The 24381-nt window shown below is 42.2% G+C and overlaps 1 protein-coding gene across 8 annotated transcripts; it reads left to right on the top strand.

Moving 5' to 3' along the window:
- Nucleotides 1-4779: 4779 nt before the first annotated feature.
- sin3aa (SIN3 transcription regulator family member Aa) lies at nt 4780-23585 on the top strand. 8 transcript variants are annotated; one of them, XM_078949264.1, is made up of 21 exons: nt 4780-4920; nt 11724-11940; nt 12166-12348; nt 13737-13843; nt 13937-14231; nt 14310-14558; nt 14639-14791; nt 15171-15326; nt 15406-15495; nt 15573-15691; nt 15783-15993; nt 16375-16491; nt 16606-16844; nt 18160-18343; nt 18425-19004; nt 19082-19251; nt 19330-19503; nt 19782-19874; nt 20017-20111; nt 20217-20409; nt 21861-23585. In XM_078949264.1, the coding sequence occupies exons 2-21, from the start codon at nt 11755-11757 to the stop codon at nt 22089-22091; spliced, it is 3825 nt and encodes a 1274-aa protein (XP_078805390.1). In that variant the 5' UTR covers nt 4780-4920; nt 11724-11754; the 3' UTR covers nt 22092-23585. The 8 variants fall into 8 exon arrangements, with proteins under 8 accessions (XP_078805390.1, XP_011474175.1, XP_020559491.1 ...); XM_011475873.4 differs by having other exon boundaries at nt 4791-4920; nt 15171-15341; XM_020703832.3 differs by lacking the exon at nt 4780-4920 and adding an exon at nt 8224-8519.
- Nucleotides 23586-24381: the final 796 nt, after the last annotated feature.

Below are 24381 nucleotides of genomic sequence, written 5' to 3' on the forward strand. Positions count from 1 at the left end.
ATTGAACAAAAAATACAGAGTATTTTTAATGTGACTTGAGATCTGAAGTCATGTTATTGGTTTAACTCTTTGACACACAACTGCGGAAAGATTTTAGCTTGTTGGCTAACAGCAAAACTTCAGACTAAACCCGGGTTGCTGCATCCTGGTCGTAAGCATTTGCCACCCTGCCTGTTCTCCAGTGCTCCCTTTACCTCCAAACTGCTGATTACTGATAGAAGTACTTGATAGAAGATGGAACAAAACTATTAGAATAAGAATTCTGCTCCTATTGTACTTAATCTGACGAAAGTTTGGGAAATTAGCAGTTTGATTTTTCCCTTTTTTAACAAAGTTAATCAAAGGTTTCTTGTTTTTATTTGAGTTACTGATGTTAAAGTTAAAGGTTAATTGGAAATTACAAGTGCTTTTTTTGTATTACGCATATTTTCATATATATTTAACTTCCAAATTATTTACTGAAATAATTAAATTTAAAATTGATGAGAAAAATTTGCTTTTTTTGTATGAAAGAAAAGTTGCTGCAGTTCTTAGCCGAGAACAAAAAATGGACAAAATAAAGTCCTAACCGTCGCAGCATCTTTTTCACATACCATAATAACAAACAAATGTTAGTATTCATTCCCTGCATTACAAAAAACCCTAAAGTAATAATAGTTTTGTCCTACAAGACTAAATGTGTCTAAGGTTTTCCTAATGAAATTCCCTTTCTGATTCAGAGCATTAACTAGTCCAAACGCTTCAATATTTAGTGTGTTTAGCCCCAAATAAATTATATTCTTATTTACTTAAATGATAAAACTGTTTGCCTAAAATATATATGTATACATATAAAAAGTAGAAGCCCATTTAACCATATTATTGTTTTTACCTCAACAATATATATATATATATATATATATATATATATATATATATATATATATATATATATATATATATATATATATATATATATATATATTTTGTATCTGCTTATCAATGAATGAACATGAAAACAGTGAAATAGAAACAGTTTGAAACTCACATTACCTCAGTGGAAAATAATATTTGATAAATTAATCCCTTGGCTCCAATATTACCTTAATTTAGCATCTACTGAAAATCAAAAACATAAGTGGAATTTTATCATATCTGGAAATAAATTCAGGCATCAGGGGCTTAAAGAAGTTAAACATTTGGGGATATATTCAATAGTCAGCATCCAGGGGGAGATTATGCAACACAAAGACAAACTGAAAAAAAACAGACAAGCAACGTCTTGCATGCCTCATTGAATTTGTTGAGGGTTAAAGTCCAGGAAAAGCAAGGCAGTTTTCCTTTCAGAAGCACCTTTCTAACACTGGGATGTTTTTTACCTGTTTCACAGCCTAACATTTTAGTATTAAAGGAAACGTAGTTAAAAGCCACCTTGCAGCATAAAAAATATTATAAAATATGTTAAAGAAAAACAAGTAACTCCTACCTCCCCCCAATAATTAAAACACAATAGTAGCACTTAAAAATCAAGGTGACAAAATAATAATAAACTTTATTTAAAAGGCACTTTTATGTGCTTTGCAAAATAAAAGCATATTTCAAACTTAAAACTAAAACAAATACAGAAATATTGCACAGTATGTGACCAGATGGGACCAAAGTAAATCTCTGAATAGAACTGTGCCCACTGCTAAACAATAGTGAAGGGACAGGATTTAGGCTTCTTGTACTGTAAACACAAAGAGATCCTGTCAGATTAAAGCTTGCTCAGATGTCTGGACCAAAATGGACTAACTTCCATCTTCAACCAAATGAGTTCAGTCGCCACTTATGCACTTATGCAGAAACCGCCATCTTTGAACCACACGATGTGAGTAAGCAGTGGCTGGTCCAAGTCGGTTTGAGTGACCATTTCTATGGCAACTACTCTAGCCAATCGGGAGTGAGCTTGTTGGATGTGTACAACCCCTACCCTCTATCCTCTTTATGTGAGACCACAAACTTTCATGGAGGCATCTGACTGGTCCGTTTATAACTTGAATAACTTTCAATAAAGACAAAAAAAATCATAAAAAAATATTTGGATTAGCATGAACACGTAAAAAAAAAGGCAGGAGCAAAAATGGTTATTCTGACAAATAGATTTTATTTTGAATCTTCTTAGCGTGTCTTTAAAGCAGTGTTTTTCAACCTATATTGAGCCAAAGCACACTTTATCCTTGACAGAAATCCAGCAGCACACCAGCATCCAAAAATTAAAAAAGGAAAGGCTCATAGTCTGTATTGATTTCCAGTCCCTCTGCAATCTTACGTGCATTTTTGTGATAACTGTGGCAGAAAAAGATGGAAGTTGCAGCTGTTTTTTTCTAAGAGATGTAATGAAGATAAGTTAGTTTTCAGTAATAATTTTTAACTAAATTATTTGACATTTTACCCTGGCAGTTGTTTTATCCTCCAGTTTATTAACATGCAATTTTATGTAGCCTCACAAAAAAATAAATATACTTTCTAAATAGTGATATTTTTATGTTGGTGCAAAGGCAACTGTAATTTTTTATCAATATGATCACAATATATTTGATAAATTTTACACAAAAAACTAACATTAGATGCATGTTTTCTGTAGCTACACAAAAAGTGAACATGTTGAAGTTTTATTAGTTTTCCTATTGTCTTAATCAAAGATGAAGTCTTTGAAAACTTTAACAAAAATGTTGTATTTCTTTTTAGATGATTAAATTGTTTCAATTTAGTTTAACTGTGTCTGTTGGTCACTTCACCTTAATCCTGTTTCTTAAATGTTGTTATTACTTCTTCTTAAAATTAACATATAAAATAATTCAGACATTATTAGAAAAGTGTTTCAGTTAGAAAGATGACTTGGACCAAACTCTGGGATGTTTGGCTGTAAATAAACACAAACCTTGAAGAAGAACTAAACTGTTGACCTCTGATTTCATCAAGAAGATTTAAAAACTATGGAGAGAAATTAGACTCAGTCGGATTTGTGCGTGCATAATTCTTGATTTATGCGTAAATTAGGATTTTTGTATGCATATTGTAACGATCCGGCCGGACCGTCACTTGAGCGGGGTAGCGAAAGCAAGACTGCTATTTAGATGGCTTCATTGGAGAGTTGTCCGTGTCCCATACACCGCACAACCCCGGACAGTTTCAAGCAGAATAAACAGGAGGAGAGACGATGTTCCCTTTTGAGCATTTAGCCCATATATTCCAAGTACACATACAGCCCAAACAGCATGGAGGGTCACTTCAGCTTCCAGCCCTCTGACTCAATGTTTCACCCTAAACTCCCCACTTCCCATTAGCCTTAGGGGCTGAAGGCGGGGCTAACCCCCAGGTCGCTACACTTATTCTTGCTTTGTGCGTGCGTAAATTAGGATTTGTGCATAAATTTGGATTTGTGCGTGATTTGTTACTCAAATAATACGTTTTGTGTAGAAGTTAAAAAAATATAAAATGAAAAAAATACAAAAAGCAATTTAGGTATGGGCAAATTAAGATTACAACAGCTTGAAACTACTTACACACACACATCTTTAAAAAACACGCACAAATTCCTTGTTACGCACACACGAAGCCAAAGTTACGCACGGATCTACCGTGAGACTGTTTTCACGTCTCACAAATTCGTCCGTAAATGCTGCGTTTAAATACCAGTGGAATGCTCGGTCATTAGAATTTTCCTATCAGCCTTCCCTTCTAAACGTATTTCCTTCATTGGGTGTTGCAGGGCTTAAAAAAACTTTAAAGGAAAATAAAAATAGAATATAGAGAATAGAGAATATGACGTTCACTTTTAAACGCTAATAGATATATTAAAACTATACTATTCTCCGAGACACCGAATTGATACAAAATGCGTAATAGGAACGACCAGTAGGGGGCACTGTTTTTTTTCTTCCGGAAAAATCAAAGGCAGTCACACTGAGAGAGTCAGAAGAATGGCAGCCCATCTCGGTGGTCAGTGCCCCGAAGTAAGTAGCCTCTATGTTCAACACTAACATCTACTGTCTTCATGTATTGATTGAGTCATTGTCTGGATACGTTTAGAAGGGAAGGCTGATAGAAGAAGACTTTGAGTGAAGACTTTAACCACTTCTGATTGGTCAGATTGATGACGTATGATTAAGGCTCCGAGGATGATTGGTGAAGACAGTTGAAGGGGCGGGACTTTTCCGAAAACAGAGCTGAAGCTGCGGCTAAATCGCGGTAGCGATAAAGACACTTTGATAAGAATGATGATGAAAAGATAATGTTAGTCCTTTTGTGTAAAATTTATCAAACATATTGTGATCTTATAATTGTTCAAAAATTACAGTTGCCTTTGCACCAACATAAAAAAACACTATTTAGAAAGTATATTTTCTTTTTGTGAGGTTACATAAAATTGCATGTTAATAAACTGGAGGGAAAAACAACTACCAGGGTAAAAGATTGCAGAGAGACTGTAGATCAATACAGACTATAGAGTTTCTCCTTTTTTTAATTTTTGGATGCTGGTGTGCCGCTGGATTTTTGTCAAGGATAAAGTGTGCCTTGGCTCAAAAAAGGTTGAAAAACAGTCCTACAAAAAAAACGGTTTTTTTGGTTTAGACAAAAAAAAGCATGGTCATAATTTAAAGACCACTGAAAAACGCTTTTAAACATGATGAACAGAATAGGTCTTTAACTGGTACATACATGTAATGTATGAACTTTTACGTTGAACTCCCTTAATTTGAATAATAATGCAGCATTTATGAACAGCAGTATTGCCCCTTTCCCAGCTTCCTGCCTGAAAGCGCAGGAGCTTTTCGCGGGTCATATTCAAAACAAAGTGACGTATGTCTTCTGGGACGCGCCAATGCCCACAGAGGGGGGCGTTTCCAACTATTTTGTTACAAACACGAATCCGGAGTAAAGGAGTCTTTTTCTTGGGTATGTAAACAGCTGCCTTTCTTAAACATCATTCCCGCTGTTGCTTCCTACTGTAACGGGCGGCTTATGTTAGGAGAGTGTCGGTTCCGTCCGCCGCTACGTCATTCGGTACCGTGAAATAATTCGTAGGACGGCTTTTAGCGCCTTTAACGGCAGCTGGATATCCAGCGACAGTCAGAAGCGTGGTGGACGGGCTCGCGCGCCTGGTAAACGCTTCCCAGGGGGCTGTGCGGCGATCCATTTGCCTCGCGACTCGTCCGCAGCGCGTCGTAAAACATGTAATGCTTGTCTTCAAACGTTTTCGTATAGGCGGAGGCAGGTTAGACATATTACCCCCTCCCGACTACACAAGTAAACAAAGACTGTTACACGTTGAGGGCGGTCATCCCCTCCGCAGAACACAAATGGAGGTGCTCCGTGGTCGGTCGCGGAGAACGGCCGGAGCGGTCTTTTCGCCTTCTCGTTGACTTTGGCATTGTTTAGAAAGGACGACTGGTTCGGCCACCGCCGTCCAGAAAGGACACCGCCGAGGCCCCCGCTATGTGGCTCCCGTGAAGCTTCTGTAAGCGGAGGAGGCTTTGTTAGGAGGGAGCGACCGTTCTTGACCGCGGAAACAGCTAGTTGTTGGGGGGTGTTTCCACCGCCCGCAGTGCGTTTGAATGCATGCTTTGGCTCGGAACTCGGAAATGGGACCCTCACCCCAACTGAGAAATGAACTCTTTTAATGTACACAACGTCAAATAAACTAGTTGTAGTTACAGGGTATAAAGATTTATAGCAGAGCGGGCGAGCACAGTAATGGAAAACCGCTTGGGACGAGGGCGTCTGAGAGTGTGTGTTCTGCCGCCTAACGTCGTTGCTGATTCCTCCGCCTGCTGAAAGGAGGAATCCCGGGCTGCTGTCGCAGCTCCGCCTGTCGTGGGCGAGGGTTTGTTGGGGAAGTTACACCTTTCAGAGGATTTGTAACGACCGTCTTGTTTCGTGATTCGCTACCGAGTCTCCTTAATACTTTTTGTGGGAGGTACTATTTAGGGAGCCAGTTTAGCTCGTGCTGGTTTGCGGCGCCTTCCGTCCGTGAAACCCGGGTTCGACTCCAGGCTGCTCCCTGTTCCCCTCTCTACCTCTGCCGGTTCCAAGCCCGGTTAGAGAAGGTTGCGTCAGGAAGGGCATCCGGCGTAAAACATTGCCAAATTTACCATGCGACTTGTTCGCTGTGGCGACCCCTGATGGGAGAAGCCGAAAGTGGAAGAAGAAGTGGGAGGTACTATTTGTCTCCCTCCTCGCGGAGTCACGTGTTCGAGGACTCCAGGAAGCGCCCAATTCATTACGTAAATGTATTTCAGCGCATCCATTATCCCTCAATTCACACCAAAGATGCAGCAGTTTAACAGCAGAAGCGAGACAGCTGCTTCTGTTTAATACATGTGATAATTCACATCGACGCAATACTTAATATATGCCACATGCACATCGACCGACGGGCCAGCTACACAACGGATGACGCGCGTCAATTCAACGGCATCGATTCACCCTGAAAGCGTTGGAGTTACATTTGGACCGGGTCTTCTGTGTTTTGCAAACTTTATTTCTCCACCTAAACAAATAACTTGTATTTTATTGCTCTACATTTATCATTTAGAGTTCTTGGCGCGATGCTTAAATTCCTGTCACAGATACAGAAATCCTTTATTTTGAAAGAGTAGCGGAAGTTTATTTTGACACTTTGAGTCAGTTTCCTGGTTGATGAAAACATTTTACTTGCAGGATTTTAACATTTCCTCATAAAGTTTAACTTAGTTTTTCTTTTATCTGATTTGTTTTTACTAAAAATCAATTCCAATGCGACGGGTAAACTGTAAAACCAGCTTATACAATTTTTCAAAAATGATTTAGAGCAGTTACATAATTATAAACAAGCTACATTTTAATGACTTTTGTTATGTAATTTAATATTAAACCGGTACAAAATCAATCAAATTTAAAAACCAATTGATTGTTACCACTTATCCGCTGATCATATTCCTCTCATCCGATGACATCACTCAAACTCAGCCTGAGGCAAAGCAAAACTTTAACCAAATAATGTTTGCAGTCATGTGTGAACTGAATAAACTAAATAGTTTCATTTTACAAAAAACTCCTATTACCACAGACATTAGTGCAGGTACAGTTCAGATCACCGTTTTCACTTCTAACCAGGACATTTGTGTCCCAGTACGGTCCACAAATGATTTGCATTGACACTTTTTGAGCATCTTTTTTCCCTCATAAGAAAAAGTTGATTTGGTTGCTCCCTGTTTTTGAAGCGTGTCCCAGAAAGGTACATTTTATGATAATTTGGCACAGCATTTTATTTGGAAGACCCCTCTCATCTTACCCTGCACTTTGACCTTTGAAGGCCGGGAATGTTCTGTCTTGACTATTTTCCCATACATATTTGCTTTTTCCAGAACATACGGAGAAATGAGGCCACCATAAAAAATAATAAAATAAAGTTATATGTTCATCATTTACAGATTAAAGTCATAAATTTATGAGAAGAAATTCTGTTAACAAATGTGAACAACAGCAAAGGAAACAGTAATGTTATTCAATGCTAGTTTTAAAGCGGATATTCACCGATATGTGTATAAAGTGTTACATACTGGTGCAACGCTGCCGTGTTCCGCAAAAGAATATGTTGTTCGCGTTGAGGCTTGAAAAGTTACAGTTAATGAAAGAATGTAAAGAGTGGAGCTAAAGCTCCGGTGTAACAGCTTTACAAATCTGAACACTATGGTTTATATCCTTTTTGAAATAAATAAATCACAGTTTTTGCCCCGTTTTAAGCTCGTGTTGCCCACTAATACGTTTGTTCACATTAAAAAGCTTTAATAAAAAGTGCTACTCTGAAATCTTGTAGAATTTCCATTTCCGCCTAATGATGTCTAAGAGCTGCAGCAACATGTAGTTTTCAAAACAAAGGTACAGAAGGAAAATATTTGGCTTGTCTGACATTTTGAACAGTTTTTTAAAAGTAACCTGACGTAAACCAAGCTGTTTAACAACAACTTGTCTTTAAATATGATTTATGCATTATTCCCACCTCAAACTATGTCCAATAACTGACATAATTTGCTTGTCTCTTAATTGTTTGTAGGCAAAAAAAAATTCTCATTTTATATGTATATGTTTTTCTAATTTATGACTCTCCAAAAACCGTTTTAATGTGGTGGGGCTTCATGTCCTAAGCTGAAGGCTTGTCAACCAACTATACCATAAGCACTCAGTTCAAAATTCACAACACACGTCGTAGCCCCGCCCATGTGCGGATCCAGTGGATGAAACAGCCGATAGTTGCATTCAGGGGCGGGGTCTTCACTCTCAACTCCGCCCATCTCTCCAGCTAACCGAACGGAGATTGTTTTCCTGTCTTGGAAGGAGATTTTCAGTTTGTAGCCGCTGCTTCTATTGTTTATTTTAAATCAGTCGCCACTGTCAAATAGCTCTTGACGTTTGCACCTCGTTCGCTAATTTTCAAGCCCGAAGTGCGGCGAATAATCCACCTCAAACGGATTAAGAATTCATCTGCTAACTTCTGCTTGCTGTTGGGGAGAGGGGTGAGTTCGGTTAAATTCATTCACAAAGCTAATTTGGCTAACTGGTTAGCTCCCTTTCGCTAGCAGAGGTTTTAGTGGACTGCACGGGGGAGCGGCGTCTTCTTCTCACATGTCATTCAATAACAGACGCGCTGCAAACAGTTTCAAAGAGCAGCTGTTGAGACTTCCTGCATTTATCAAGAGTTTTATCATCAGCAGAACAGAAGGAATTCGTGGCGTTACCTGCATCATGTGCTTTCCCCGAAGCCCCCGACGGTGCTCTGTGTTGTTTACATTAGCTAGCAGCTAACAGACACTCCAGATCCCCTGGCAACAAAACTGCTTCTCGATAAGTTATTTGAAAAAAATTAACTGTAAAATATGCTCGGTAGTTGGTGTTTCATGATGCGGTTAGTAAATCGGCACCTTTTCAGTCTTACCTGATAGAATTTGGGCAGAATTTGGTGAAGTCCTAGTACGGCGCGCTCTTAAATGGCGGGTGTGCGGGGCGCTGTAAACTCGAGGTCGCTGCTTGTGTTGCTAGGCCACGAATGCGATGGCGAGTGAAGTGTTGTCATCTTTCGACATGGAAACGCTGCAGTCTGCAAAGTTGGTGTTTTTCGACACTTTTACGTGCAGCTTGGCTTTTGTGTATAGGGAGATTAGTTGCCGACCGCCAGGATTCGGAGCGTTAATAATAATAGCTGCACATGTTCGTCTTGTTTTTGTCATGGTGTCAACGGGACTCGACGGGCAGGTGCTGGAAAAACGTGGGGGTTTTCGCCACTTTTCTGCAGAACACCGTTCACTCAGGAACAATGTGGGCTGTTGCAGTCTTGGAGGAAGTTATGAATGGCACACGGACTCCCCACGTTCCCACAGCACCTGTTTGTTGCATCGCTGACGTAAGGCGCTCGTGCCTGATTGGCTGCGGATTCTGCAAGGGGCACATTTAGTACATGCTACCATTTTGATCATGACAAATGCATCACCTTTACACACTCGTAGTGAGTCTCCAGATGGTTGATGCTGCTCCCAAATACATCTCCAGTAGTAGTACTTAAACCCAAAATCTATGTTGATGTAGTCGATATTTCGTGGAATAATTAAAATGGTGTTATTTTGATTAAAAGTTTGGATCCAACAGCCTCAAAGACCTACTCCGACCAATGAAAACTGTTTTTCTTTTCTTAACTTTTCTTTTGGCATTTTTTCTGATGATGGAGGACATGTTTGAAGAAAACTAAGCTAAAGAAAAATGCATTTTGGGATCCTTTATTCAAATTAGTCAGGAGCAAAAAAGCCCTTTGAAAAAGCTTGTTTCTGTGACATTGAAGCTGGAAACTGCGGGCCACAAGCTCTCTGCTCCGCTCCATTCTGATGCATCCACTTGTACACAAATAGATCCATGTCTGTTTTCGTTTTCCTCATCCGAGCTGGCATCTGGCTCAAAAATATATGGCTAGATATCAATAATACTGCTCGCCAGTTTTGTTTCTGTGGTAATGTTGGTTGGGGGAGTGAAGGGTTGGAAGCCCGTGAGAGGGTGTAAACAGATGGATAATGGGAAACGGGGCTAGACTTACTCCTCACCAATAGTCCCGCCCACAATTCAGAGGTGAATTTCTAATGAACTCTTGTCGCTCTGCAGAAACTATATCCTAGAAAACGACACTGGCTTTCTGATTGTGGTAACTACCGTATTTTCCGGACTATAAGTCGCACCGGAGTATAAGTCGCACCTGCCCAAAAATGCATTATAAAGTAGAAAAAAACACAGATAAGTCGCACTGGACTATAAGTCGCATTTTAACTTTCACAACCTTAAATGACACAATCATAGCAGACTGTTTATCTAATAATTTCACAGTAATTTTTTCTCAAACGTATTTATTTATTCTTTTCATGAAGCATCATTGGCCAACTAATACTCTGTTTTCATCCTGTATTTGTAGAAACAGTTGTCATTTTTATTGCATTTCTGAATCTATGAAATCATTGGAAAATAGAATATTATGTTGTTAGCCTTCAAGATCTTACTGTAAAAAAAAGTTTGCTGATTCTCTGAGTCACTTAACATACTCTTAACACTTAACATACCTCATACATCAAATTTAGCCAGGAACATCATCTCTGTTCCTCACAAATGAACATAACAGGAGGGTTAACAATGTATTTATTTCAATTTATTTCTAATATAAGTCGCTGCGGAGTATAAGTCGCACCCCTTGCCAAACTATGAAAAAAAGGGCGACTTATAGTCCAGAAAATACGGTACCTGCATTTACGTAAATAAAACATTGGGGACACTTTGAACGTAAATCAATAGTTGATCGTAGTGGGACTTAAACTCTTAGTAGTCTTTAGACTCAGTGAGTTAGAGTTGAGGTTCATCTGTGGGGTTTTTTAAAGATGTTTTTCACTTTTTTATGCCTGTCTTCTTTGCTTTATTTGTGGATTTACACTTTTTAAACATGCTTTGTCTCTCTATATATTTGATCTTTTGTTATAAACATAAAAACAATTTAATTTCAATTATTATGATTTTCTGTTTTGTTTTTTTTTGCTGATAAAAATGACAAAATTGACCTCTTTGAAGTGAGGTTTTTGAACAGTTTTAGGTCCATTGTGGAATTATTGTATAATAAAATTAAAAAAGAAGCTGGGGTTGTACAAAAAGATGGATATCAAGCATTGCAACAAAACAGTTTCAAAGATAAATAATAGAGCCAATTGTAAAGGAAAAAATGCCCCAGACTACTCAGGGTTAATAATAAAGTTAGTTGCTTCTTTTATTTATTTATTTTTTGCAGCTGACAAGCAACTGCAATGAACTGCAATTAAACGTTATAATTTGATTGTACCAAAAATCCCTTTTCCCCCCGTTTCTTTAGTCAATTTGAACTATTTAAACCAGTATCCCCCATGACCCCTGCACAGGACTAAAGGGGGTTTAGCAGATGAAGGAATGAATAAATCAATGCTCTCCTCCAGTGAACTTCTTGGATTCTTGGTGCAGCTGAACCTTTATGTCTCTTTAAATCTATGGTCATTTTTTTTAAAGTCCAAGCCAAGTTTCAAAGGTGGCTTGTTGGCACGATGTGGGTCCATAAATTCATCGTACAAGTGGCTGAATATTTAGCCATGTGTTCCCTAAAAGTGACAGCAAAAACTGGAGGCAGATTTATAACTAGATATAGTTTGATGAAGTCTTTTCATTCCCAGGTGTCACAGCTCTCGCGAGCATGAATTCACAATGAAGCGGCGTTTGGAGGATCAGGAAACGGTTTTCGCGTCCCAGCAGCGGCGCCTGGCTGGCAGCGCAGAGGCCTTCCAGCATCGGGTCCTGGCCCCCGCTCCAGCTCCAGCTGTGTATGAAGCCGTGTCTGAGAGCATGCAGCCGTCCGCTGGAGTCCAGTACTCGGTCCCACAGGGATACCAGGTACTGCACACGGTGTTTGATCCGCCAGCTCTGAAGGTTCTGAGTTTAAGAAGTTCTCTAAAGGGACCGACATTTCCGGCAATTTTTCATACACGTTTTCTTCACATTTTTACTGCCTGTATGAACTTTCATTTAGTGTGGGGGGTACTCTGGTTTACCCCCTGCTTCTTTCTGGGTTTGATGACAGTTAGGGAGGGTTATTTATGGTTTGTTTTTTTATCCCAGGTTCCTAGTGTGACCCCAGGCGGTGGTGGGCATGGACACGCCCCCAGCCCAGCTGTGCACGCGGGATCTCACCACCACAGTCCAGCGGTTCAGTCCCATGGGCCCTCGGTGATGCCGGGCCATGGCCATACAGGAGCTCCACAGGGATCTGCACAGGGACACCAGCAGTTCCAGAGACTCAAGGTTTAGACATGAGCCAACCTGCTCTGCCTGAATACTAAGACGTTGGTTTTGCTCCAGACCAAAGCGGCACAAGAGTTTCTTTATTTACTTGTTTTTTCTTCATATTTAAAATTTTTTTTTTTTTATTTAAGAAAAAGTAAAGTTTAGGCAGTCTATGAGATGTTACCACCAACCCCTAAATAAAAAATGCTCCTTAACATACCATAACTTTTCAACCATTAACACGATCAACATGAAGCAGCTGATTCTGACGCGGAGAAAAGCTTTCTTTTCTCATCGGTTTTGTTTTTTTTCTCCACGACAGAATCAGCTAACATGCTTTGATCGTGTAAACACTTTACTACTACAAAGTATCAACACAATATCAACGCAAAGTCGCTTTTCTCAGCTTCAAAATCTGCTGTGCAAATTTCCTCAACAGTTGAAGAGTTACAGTAGTCGAGACAAGGTCACCACTGGAGTTTAAGCTCCGCCGGAGTTAAAGGGTTTATCAGATTCATAAAGTAAAAGCGTAATTCAAAAAAAATAGATTTAGATCTTCAGTGTGAATGTCAGCCTTGATGTGAGGAAACCTTAAGAGAACTAAACCCTCCACATTTCTCAACAGTTAGTTTTCACTCAGAAAGTATGCAGGTTTTTCTGTTCAAAATGAACAAATACGTTTATTTTTCCACTCTTTTCTGCTTAGTTTGAATCAGTATGATTAATTTATTCAATTGCCCTCTGGAAAGCGGAAAAAGTGTATTTAGATGCAGTCTGGATTTCTTTTTTTCTATTCTGTTGCAGAAGGAAACATGGAGGTTACTTTTGTTACTTTTAATTTAAAGAGACAGACTTATTCATGGCAGAGTTAAAACATGCTGAAATATATGCACTTGATCCTTTATTTTTCACATTTCACAATAGTCTTTTGCAGAATTAAACCGTGTTAGTCCCTGTCATGTGTCAGTGTCATAACAGCTGCATTTTAATCTCATAAATACAAAAGGAAATACATTTTTTTTTGACTATGGTCATTGTTGATAATATAAGCAGCTTCTGTTTGTGCTGCGTTACCACACGATTCTGTTAAAAGAAGGAAAAATGAATGTTTTGTGTAAAAAAAAAAAAAAAAAAAGACCATTTAAAAACATTTAAGAATTTCAAATGTTATTTGATGCGACTTCTCCTCTCTCTGTTGCGTTCACGCTCAAAGGATTTAGGATGTTTTACTTGGAAGTCTGAGGCCAGAGTTGCAGACATTTGCATCCTCATGTGTTTCCTCCTGAGGAAGATTTCTGGAAAATGTTAGGCCTGCCGTATTTGCTTTACTACAGCTGCATTCTGGGAATTGGGGTTATTTTGTTGCGTGTAATCTGGTAGGTGACAGAAATGTTTCTCTCCTAAAGGTGGAAGATGCTTTGTCTTATTTGGATCAAGTAAAGCTTCAGTTTGGGAACCAACCTCAGGTCTACAATGACTTTCTGGATATAATGAAAGAGTTTAAGTCCCAAAGGTGAGGTTCCAAAAAATACACAGAAATGATGACTACAATCCAGCTGGAGTTCTGCTAACGTTCTGCCGTGTTCTTGTTCCGGTCTTGTTTTAGCATTGACACTCCTGGCGTCATCAGCAGAGTGTCGCAGCTCTTTAAAGGCCATCCGGACCTTATTATGGGCTTCAATACTTTTCTTCCTCCGGGCTACAAGATCGAGGTCCAGACCAACGACCTGGTCAACGTGACCACGCCCGGTCAGATCCACCACATCACCCCGCATGGCATTTCAGTCCAGAACATCCCCATAACTGGAGCAGCTACGCAGCAGCAGCCGCCGCTGCCATCTGCCCCGACCACCGCAGCCCCTCCTCCTCTGACGCAGCCCACGCCTCCCAAGCCGAGCAAGGTGAGTGGCGGACCGACCGTTCTTCTTTAGTCCGCGACTCCACGACAGACGGTTTAACGCTTTTTCTTCACGTCGAAGCCTCTTCAGTCCCAGGTGTTGACACCCAGCAGCCAGAGCAGTCCGTCCATCCCAGCGTACACCTCCCCCCGCTCGCCGCCGGTGCAGCTCCACCCGCCCCTCAGCGGGACGCCCACTGGCCCACCCCTGCAAAACAACCAGCCCGTGGAGTTCAACCACGCCATCAACTATGTCAACAAGATCAAAAACCGCTTTCAGGGTCAGCCGGACATCTACAAGGCTTTCCTGGAGATCCTCCATACTTACCAGGTCAGAGACTCGCCAAAATTCCCGTGGTTTTCTAAATGTACAAGTTGAGTGGCACCTGCTCACCTTTCTGTCTGCTGCAGAAGGAGCAGCGCAACGCCAAAGAGGCAGGAGGGAACTACACGCCGGCTCTGACAGAGCAGGAGGTGTACGCTCAGGTTGCCAGGCTCTTCAAGAACCAAGAGGACCTGCTGTCAGAGTTCGGGCAGTTTCTACCCGATGCCAACAGCTCAGTGGTAAGCAGGAGAGCAACGTCTGATTGGATGATTACGTATGACACTCATTTAACCCTTTAACACCGGGGCTGTCACCAGCGATACTTAAATAACACGTTCTTTCTGATCCATGGTCACTCTGTAACGCGATCAATCAGCAGATTCTGATACGCAGAAAAGCAACTGATTATAAACCAAAAGTGTTGCATCAGGGCACAAAGCCGCTTTTCTCCGCCGCAGAACCTGCTGGAAACAGTTAGTGTTTCAGTACTCATCAGCATTTAAACACAGGACCTAACGCTCTGGTGTTAAAGGGTTAAGTCTGTCGCAGGGGGCGGGGCCAAACCCGCAGCGTGATACTGTGGCGCCCCGTTCAATCGTCGTTGTGTCCTCCTTCCAGCTGTTGAATAAAACCACGGCAGAGAAGGCAGAGTCTGTACGAAACGACCACGGTTTCACCACCAAGAAGCTGCAGCTAAACAACAAGCAGCGGCCCAGTCAGAATGGCTGCCAGATGCGCCGCCACACCGGTCCAGGGAGCACGCCCCCCGTCAAGGTTCATAGCGTCACTGTAAGTCAAAAAGCTGCAGAGGAGAGAAGGCAACACTTTCTAACTGCTGTGTTTGAATCTGCAGAAGAAGCCAAAGTTGCTGAATTTAAAGGATCCCTCCGCTGCTGATCCCAGCAAACATGGAGGCGGCACAGAATCTCTGTTCTTTGAGAAGGTCAGTGTGTTGGGGTTTTTTTTCTTCTAAAAGGTAGATCCTCCTAAAATGTCTCTAACTTGGTGGTTGTGTCCCAGGTGCGAAAGGCCTTGCGAAGCGCCGAGGCTTACGACAACTTCCTGCGCTGTCTGGTCATCTTCAATCAGGAGGTAATCTCCAGGGCAGAGCTGGTGCAGTTGGTGTTGCCCTTTTTAGGGTGAGTAATCTTGTCATCCGTGGAAGCCGGGATTTCTCTCATCACCAGCCTCACACCAAAAACCCTCTTTTGTTCTTTTCTTTTTTTACAGAAAATTCCCAGAGCTGTTCAACTGGTTCAAAAACTTCCTGGGCTACCGGGAAATGTCCCACATCGAAACGTACCCCAAGGAGCGGGCAACCGAGGGCATCGCCATGGAGATCGATTACGCATCCTGTAAGAGGTTGGGGTCCAGTTACAGAGCCCTGCCCAAAAGCTACCAGCAGCCCAAATGCACAGGCAGAACGCCGCTGTGCAAAGAGGTGAGCTAACCTCTGACATGCAGATGATCTGTTTCTTCCACCTGGAAACATTGGTACTAAATTCTGCCCGAAAGGGAAGCAGAACCTTAAAGACCCACTCTGATTCAAATTGTGGTTTTTTTTAATGTTTTTAAACATGTTTTTATGACATTTTTCTGAATTTCTAATGAACCCCTGCTGCTCTGCAGAAACCATGTTCTAAAAAAAAACAGAGGTTTTTAGATTTTGGCTGAAAACGGCATAATCCTAACCAAAAGACCACTTGGAACAGTTTTCCAATAGATGATGGGAGGGGGTCTTAAAGCGGGTTGGTGGATCGCTTTAAGTTGATTTTCAGCATCTCTCATTCACTGTTTGTGTCTACATTGACGCTGTTCTCAGGTCTTGAACGATACCTGGGTCTCCTTCCCCTCCTGGTCTGAGGACTCCACATTCGTGAGCTCCAAGAAAACGCAGTATGAAGAGCACATCTACAGGTGTGAGGACGAGCGCTTCGAGGTCAGTACTAAGCTCATCTCAAAAGCTTCTGCATGCGTTTTTTCCTTGTTTGAGCTAAAACTTATATTGAGGGGGGAAAAAGGTAAAGCAGCTGGATTTTTCTACTCCATTCAGCTGGACGTCGTGCTGGAGACCAACCTGGCCACCATCCGAGTCTTGGAAACGGTGCAGTGGAAACTGTCCCGCATGTCTGCGGAGGAGCAGGCCAAGTTTCGCCTGGACAACACACTGGGGGGCTCCTCGGAGGTCATCCACCGGAAGGCCATCCAGAGGATATATGGAGACAAGGCAGCCGACATCATCGACGGTCTGAAGAAAAACCCGGCGGTTTCCGTGCCCATCGTGTTAAAAAGGTACGCACAGGACTACAGCCCTGAATTCTGTAGCAAGTTTCCTAGCCTCAAACGTTTTTTATTCTGTCTCTTTTTTTTATATTGACAAAATGGGAATCAGTCTCTGAAGTCCCACTCTGATTATCTTTTGATCTATTGTAAAAGCTTTCCCAGTGGTCCTTTCATTTTGGTTAACCATGGTCCGGGGGAATTTTCGATTCTGATTGGCTGCTGGGTGTGCATTAAAAAGTGATAATCCACGGTGATAATGCACGCCTAAAAAAGAAGTTCCGGTCTTAAATGTTCTATATCACTGCGCTGGCTTCTTTAAAACCAAATTAAGCTTCATCATCTGGACAAAAACGAGCGTTGAGAGGTGAACTTTCTCTCTGAATTGATGCTTTTTTTATCCCTTCATGACGATCAAAATATATCGCTTTCCTTTGCCGCTGCAGTCCAGGTCTGTGCTGGCTAAGCTGCGCATTATTAAGTTACCGTGACAATTAGTCCGCTTTTTTTGTTGTTGAAAAAAGTGATTTAAGCTGAAAAAATAACCAGAATAAAGTACTAAAAACTGATTGAATTTTAGTAAGTGACCATTATATGGAAGGGTTAATGGCCTTCAAAGTGAGCATTATCAGCATTAATACACTTCACGGAAGCAACCATCCTCTGCTTCGGGGCGTTCATTTCTGCACGTCGGCCCTTATCCCTTTTTCTTATGTTTTTTGATTTTTTTTTGGGCAAAATCCAAAGACCTGTGTTGTTTTCTAGGACATAGTTTCTGCAGAGAGGCAGTAGTTTATTAGAATTTTCATCTGAGTTGTAGGCTGGACTGTTGGCACAGAGCAATCCCCCCTCCCCTTCCCGTCCCTGTTAATAGAAACTCTCTGTTTACACACTCTCCCATTGGATTACAGCCCCTCACACCCCCAAGCTAACATTAGCGGTGCAACAATAATGTTGGAGTCATCCAGATGTACAGTTGTGATCCAGATTCCAGCTCAGACGAAAAATGAAGACATACATGGATCTATTTGTCTGCAAGTGGTTGCATCAGAATGGAGCAGAGCAGGAGGCTTTGTAGCCCACGCAGCATATTTAAATGAATATGATCTTTTTCAAACTCATCGTCTCATGATTCACAGCTTCTTGAATAAAGAAATCCTCAGAAATGCAATTTTAAGCTTAGTTCTTGCCTCAAGAACATGTTAATACACTGAAAAAACACAATTTTTTATCTTTAACAGGATCTAAAAGTAAAACTTTCTGCGGCCTCTTAAAATGTTTTATGGAATTTGAAGATAAATGGCTGAAAAATGTTTTCTTTAATCAGGTTAAAAACAAAGGAGGAAGAGTGGCGGGAAGCCCAGCGCGGTTTCAACAAGATCTGGAGGGAGCAGAACGAGAAGTACTACCTCAAATCTCTGGACCATCAAGGCATCAACTTCAAGCAAAACGACACCAAAGTGCTTCGATCCAAGTCGCTGCTGAATGAAATTGAAAGCATCTACGACGAGGTTTGCCTCCGCTCCGCTTCTCTGTGAACGCCGTTCAGGTATGCGAGGAATGTTCTGAGCGCTCGTCTGTTTGCTCCACAGCGCCAGGAGCAGGCGACCGAGGAGAACGCCACCGCCCCCACCGGCCCGCATTTAACTCTGACCTACGAGGACAGCCAGATTCTGGAGGACGCGGCGGCGCTCATCATCCATCACGTGAAGCGGCAGACCAGCATTCAGAAGGAGGACAAGTACAAGATCAAGCAGATCATCTACCACTTCCTCCCCGACATGCTGTTCTCGCAGCGCGGAGAGCTCTCAGACTTGGAGGAGGAGGAGGAGGAGGAAGAGGAGATGGACCTGGAAGAGGGCGCCGGCAAGAAGCACAATGGCGTTGCCGCCGGCGGCAGCCCCTCCAAGTCCAAGCTGCTGTTCAGCAACACGGCGGCGCAGAAGCTGCGCGGCTGCGACGACGCCTACAACCTTTTCTTCGTCAACAACAACTGGTACATTTTCATGCGGCTGCACCAGACGCTGTGCTCGCGGCTGCTGCGGCTGTACGGGCAGGCGGAGCGGCAGATCGAGGAGGAGGTGCGGGAGCGGGACTGGGAGAGGGAGGTGCTGGGACTGAAGAAAGAGAAGAACGACAACCCCGCCATCCAGCTGCGCCTGAAGGAGCCCAGTAAGGATCTGCAGACAGCTTCAACTTGAACCAAGCCAGAAATCCAGGGACTCATGCTTTGAATCTCTTGTCCACAGTGGATATTGAAGTGGAAGACTACTACTCGGCATTCTTGGAGATGGTGAAGAACCTTCTGGACGGAAACATGGAGGCCTCTCAGTATGAGGACTCGCTGAGAGAGATGTTCACCATCCATGCCTACATCGCCTTCACCATGGACAAGCTCATCCAGAGCATCGTCCGGCAGGTAAACACCCGCCCTTCCACCGGGCCGTTGTCCGAGTCGGTGCCTTTCTAAGCTAACCTCCATTCCCCCCCCCCACAGCTCCAGCACATAGTCAGCGACGAGATCTGCGTCCAGGTGACAGACCTCTACCTGGCAGAGAGTGCAAACGGCGCAGCAGGGGGCGCCCTGTCCACGCTGTCTGCCAGGAGCACTGCAGAGGGGGTCTACCAGAGGAAAGCCGAGCAGCTCATGTCTGATGAAAACTGCTTTAAGGTCAGGAGAAACACGCTCTCTAATGTCTTGCTGGCCCACAGCAGTCCTGCACTGCAAAGACCAGGGGCACAATAATGAAGCTACGTCAAATTCAATCTAAAACTGAAGATTATTTCTGCTTTTCTTTATCTGACTTCTATTAAATTGAATTTTAGTTTTTGTAGTAAAGTGACTGTTGAAGGTGGTGAGCTGTTCAGAAGCCAAGACAACGCATGTTTCTTTCCATCCTTTAAAGCTGCCATCTTTGTGACTTCATTCTGACTTTTGCTGGTTTTTAGGTGATGTTTTCTAAAAGCAGAGGGACGGTGCAGCTGACCGTGGAGCTGCTGGACACAGAGGAGGAGAACTCAGACGAGCCCATGGAGGTCGAGGTAGGACAACCTCACAGCTCTCTTCTTCTTTGTTTGTTTTGTATCGATTTGTCTGCTTATTTGCAGACAAACCTCCTTCACCGGGGGTTATGTTTGTGGCATTTGTGAGCTCCTCAGTTTCATCCTGGTTGTGTTTCTGCAGCGTTGGTCTGATTATGTGGACCGCTACTTAAACTCAGACTCCACCACTCCAGAGCTGAGGGAACATCTCGCTCAGAAACCTGTTTTTCTTCCCAGGTGAGTTCTTACACATTAGTTTTTTGTTTTTTTTTCATCAGATGAATCAACTTTTTTGGACAAATATGGATCTTTTGCGGGCGTTCTTTCCCCTCCGCAAACCAGGAATCTGCGGCGAATCAGGAAGTACCAAAAAGGCAGAGAGCAGCTGGATAAGGAAGCCTGTGAGGGCGGCAAGAAATCGCTAGAAAAGGAGAAGATGGAGTGCATGTTTAAACTCAACTCTTACAAGATGGTCTACGTCTTCAAGTCTGAGGACTACATGTATCGACGCACGGCACTAATGCGCGCTCACCAGGTATTTATCTCCTTTAGCGTGGGGTGGCTCCTCTACATCTGTTCTAGAGGACCGATATTTACATGAAATGACCAGAGTTTTTCAGGTTTTTTGAAGGTTTTTGGGACTGTTTTACTTCACTTTTCTTTCTGCTTTTAGACTCCTGTTCAGTCTATTCTGCAGTCCTGTTCGTATTGGATGAAACCTTTTATAGCTTTTTGTCCCAAAAAAGACACCATAGTAATGGACAGAACAGAACTGATTCTTGTAAATGTGGTCTGGTAAAAACACCCGAACTGGAAAATAAGCTAATTTCTAAAGAAAGAAAAGCTGCTGTTATGATTCCATATGAACGTTTGAGTCCAAACAAAGGTAAAAAGAATTTTTAAAAGAATGGCGAAAACATAATTTTTGATTCTACAGTTTTCTCTTTCCCCCCCCTAAAAGTTTTTTATTATTAGCATCAAACTATCAAAATAATCTACAAGTGTGGTTTTTATGAAATAAGAAAAGCAAAAACTGTATTGCAAAAAAGGTTTGAAGCTTTATTTTGACCCCATGTCTTTGCATGTAGTGTTTCGTTGTTTATCGCAAGAGTGACGTTCTAAAAAATAACCCGCAACAAGTCAGATCCATGACTTTTTTTCAAACCTTCATAGAAAAGAAAAAGGGCTGTAATATAGACTGAAAACAAAGATCTGATCGCGATAACAATCGCGATAAAAGTAAATGTAGCAAACTGGACAGATTGATTGACAAGGTCTACAACCAATCAGAACGCAGGACAATATGTGCTGGAAGAAAATGAACGTCTGTAAAGCTCAAATCAGATTCAAGAAAGTTGTGGCTGATATCTCAGACTCAAAGTGCATCATGGGAAATATTAGCAGATCTTACTCGTTGCTTCTCTGTAACCCCACTTTCCTTTTCTGCTCCTCTGTAACTTTTTTCTCATCATGCGAGGGCTGAATCACGGTGCGGCGGGTAGCGCTCTCACCTTACAGCGAGAACGTTAGAATCCTGGCGGGGACCTTTCTGCGTGGAGTTTGCATGTTCTCCTCATGCACACACGGGTTTTCTCCGGTCACTCCAGTTCCTCCCACAGTCCACAGCGTCTCAAGATTGGGAATGTGATTGTGTGAGCTTGCAACCGACTGGCAATCTGTTCAGGGTGTACCCCATCTTCACCCAACAGTAGCTGGGATAGGCTCCAGCAACTCGTAACCCCAAAAGGAAGGGATGGAGAGAGGGATGGAAGAAGGTCAATACCTAATGTTCCCACATTTCTACTGAGACCAACGATTTTACATGGATCCATATTCTTATAGTTAATAAATTGATTTATTTTCAAAAATCCTTTGATCAAATGCTGCGATGAATTGTGGGTATGTTGGTGAACATCCACACCGAGCGCATGTGTCGGGTTACCGTTCGTGAATGACAGCGTTTGAATGACTCTGCTTTCTCCTCAGTCGCACGAGAAGGTGAGCACGCGGCTGCACAGACGTTTCCAGGCGTGGGTGGATGCGTGGGCCAAAGTGCACGTCACGCGGGACATGAACGCCGACACCAACAAGTGGCTGATGGGCGAAGGCCGCGATGGCCTCCTGCCGTGCACCACCAGCCGCCACCCAGAGGTCCTCCACTTCATGAACATCAACAAGTATCGCGTCAAGTACGGCACGCCCCTCAAGGCTCCTTAAACGACAGGAGCGGCGCAGGGAGCAGACGGACTTCTAGGGTCAGAAGTAGATGTAGACCTGAGGGCTTATTAAAGTGTTTTTAAAGCCAATATGGAAACCAAGCGCGCTGCCGGGTGAAGCTGCAGCCAGGGCGGCAGGATTGCATTTGTGTTGCTCTTCCTCTTTTTTTTTTTTTTCTAGAAACCAGCGTTTTTAGCTGAGCCCAGGTTTTTACAGGGCTTCTGGTGCCAACATTTAAGGAATGTTCCCGTTCCAGTCGCAGACCTGAGCTCCCACCAGCACTCGTGGCATACTTCCTTGCGCGGTGTGAGCCCGAGACACGAAGGGAGTGGTGCTTTTTCTACTTCATCATCTCTGCCGGGCGTCAGTTCCGCCTTTCGCTGCCGGCGAAGCCATCAGAGCTCCATCCGAATCGACCCGGGGACGCAGGATTCACAGAAATCAATAAAGACGGACAAGTGCACTTATTTAAGAAGAGGAGGTCGTCTGGGACGCCCAGATCGAAGGTTTTAGAGAAGGAAGATCAGACAGATCTGGTTCTGACATTCCTGCGTTTACGGCCAAATCCCCATCACCAACCGTCACCAGGAGGAGCGTTTCCTGTTTTTTTGTTTTGTATTTTTCCAAAACACATGGCAGCATTATGAAAAAAAACTGTGCCTGAGCCCTAAATTCTGTTTTGGGGGTTATTTAGAAAAGCACTGTTGCATCTAATGTATATTTTAAAAAGAAAAACAAACCAGAAAAGGACAAAAAAAGAAAAGAAACTGCCTCAAAACACTGTTTGGTCTCAGACTGTAAAGTTGTACAGCTTGTGAATGTCGGACACTGACTGACATGGATTCCAGTGTATTGTGTTGTATATATATTCTATATAGTTCTATTAACACACAATCCTTGCCGCCCTGGAAGTCAACCTTTTTAAAAAACACACGTGCCCCCTGCCATTACACCAGCTAAACACACACACACACACACACACACTATGTTGTAAATACACTGTAAATAGTCTCAGACTTTTTATGACAGATCTGTGTTGTTGTGCTAGTAATACTTTCCAAGCTTATGTGGACTTTAGTGACAAACGGCTAAAGTTAGTCTGTATATGAAAAGGACAAAAAGACCATTTATTACGGTTTTTACCAAAGGGAGTTGATCATGAAAAAGCTGCCCCCCACACCCAGCCCTCTTTATTTGTTGTTGCTTTTTTTAATCTCTGTAGTAAAAAAAAAAACTCCAAGAAAAGTTCAAATGTGTCCCGGTCCTTCAGTTTTTACTAAAAAAAAACTTTTGACTTTGGTTTTTTCCTTTAAATGTGACACCTGATTGGTTTAAACTCGCTGCCCCCTCCCCCCAGACGCCCCTCCCTGGGTAGATTTCCGCTGCCAACCTCACCGTATTTTTGATAATGGAAAAAGTCACTCAAGCATGTCTTTAGTCTCTTTATTTAGACATTATTTAAAGTAATAAAAAAACCACATTTGTAGCTTTCAATGGCTCTGTGTGTCATTTATTCCTTTGATTTGTGTTTGGCCCCAAAACCAACAGCAGGTTCAAAAGGTTAAAAGGTCAAACTAACCTTTTTTTACTTTTAGTTTCTAGTTTGGGTTCATTTCAACAATATACAAGATTAGCAGCATTCTTTTTTTGGCAAGTCTTCAACTTCCAGGTTGAAGCACATTTAAAAATAAGTAAAAAAAATTAGGCGTGTTAGTTCTTCAAGAAGCCACAAGGTGGCTCAGACTCCTTTACCAATATGTAAAAAGAACCAACTAAATAAAACTGAACGCACTATTACTGACTGTGGGTCCCAAAAACGGGTTTTTCGCTGTGTGATTGTGCATCCATGGCGTGCTAAGATGAAGTTTTGTTAGGTTTTTCTTTCCTTTTCTCTTAATCAGGGGTGTAGTCTTATGATTGACAGGTATCCGTTAAATCCCCTGTTCTAGAACTGTTCTAGTTCTGAGCTAAAAAAACAGGCTTCAATTTGGTTCAGTAAAAACAATAAATATTCAGTTGTATAAATAATAGGTTTTGTGTACGTTGTGTCTAGAAATGTAACCGATATTTATCACTTTGGAATTATGAAAGCAGTTTTTTAAAAAGAGAGACTAAAAACAGACGATTCGATTGTAATACCACTCCATTCCTGCAGGGGGAGCTGACATGCCATCCAAACAAGAGCACCTTTTCACTTCCACTCAACTCCATAGTGCCTGTGATGATAGTATTTATACCACCTTAAAAGCTGAGACTAAAACAAGTTTACAGTGTGTAAATATAAAAAGTT

The sequence above is a fragment of the Oryzias latipes genome, chromosome 6 (genome assembly GCF_053564925.1).
Source record: "Oryzias latipes strain Hd-rR chromosome 6, Olatipes_Hd-rR_3.1".
In the NCBI taxonomy this organism is placed as follows: Eukaryota; Metazoa; Chordata; class Actinopteri; order Beloniformes; family Adrianichthyidae; genus Oryzias; species Oryzias latipes.

Coding starts and splice junctions, on each gene's coding strand:
- sin3aa (XM_078949260.1), top strand. CDS start 8,629: ATGTCATTCAATAACAGACGCGCTGCAAACAGTTTCAAAGAGCAGCTG. Junction 19,005..19,081: donor GCTGCGCCTGAAGGAGCCCA/GTAAGGATCTGC, acceptor TCTTGTCCACAG/TGGATATTGAAGTGGAAGAC. Junction 20,410..21,860: donor CACTAATGCGCGCTCACCAG/GTATTTATCTCC, acceptor CTTTCTCCTCAG/TCGCACGAGAAGGTGAGCAC.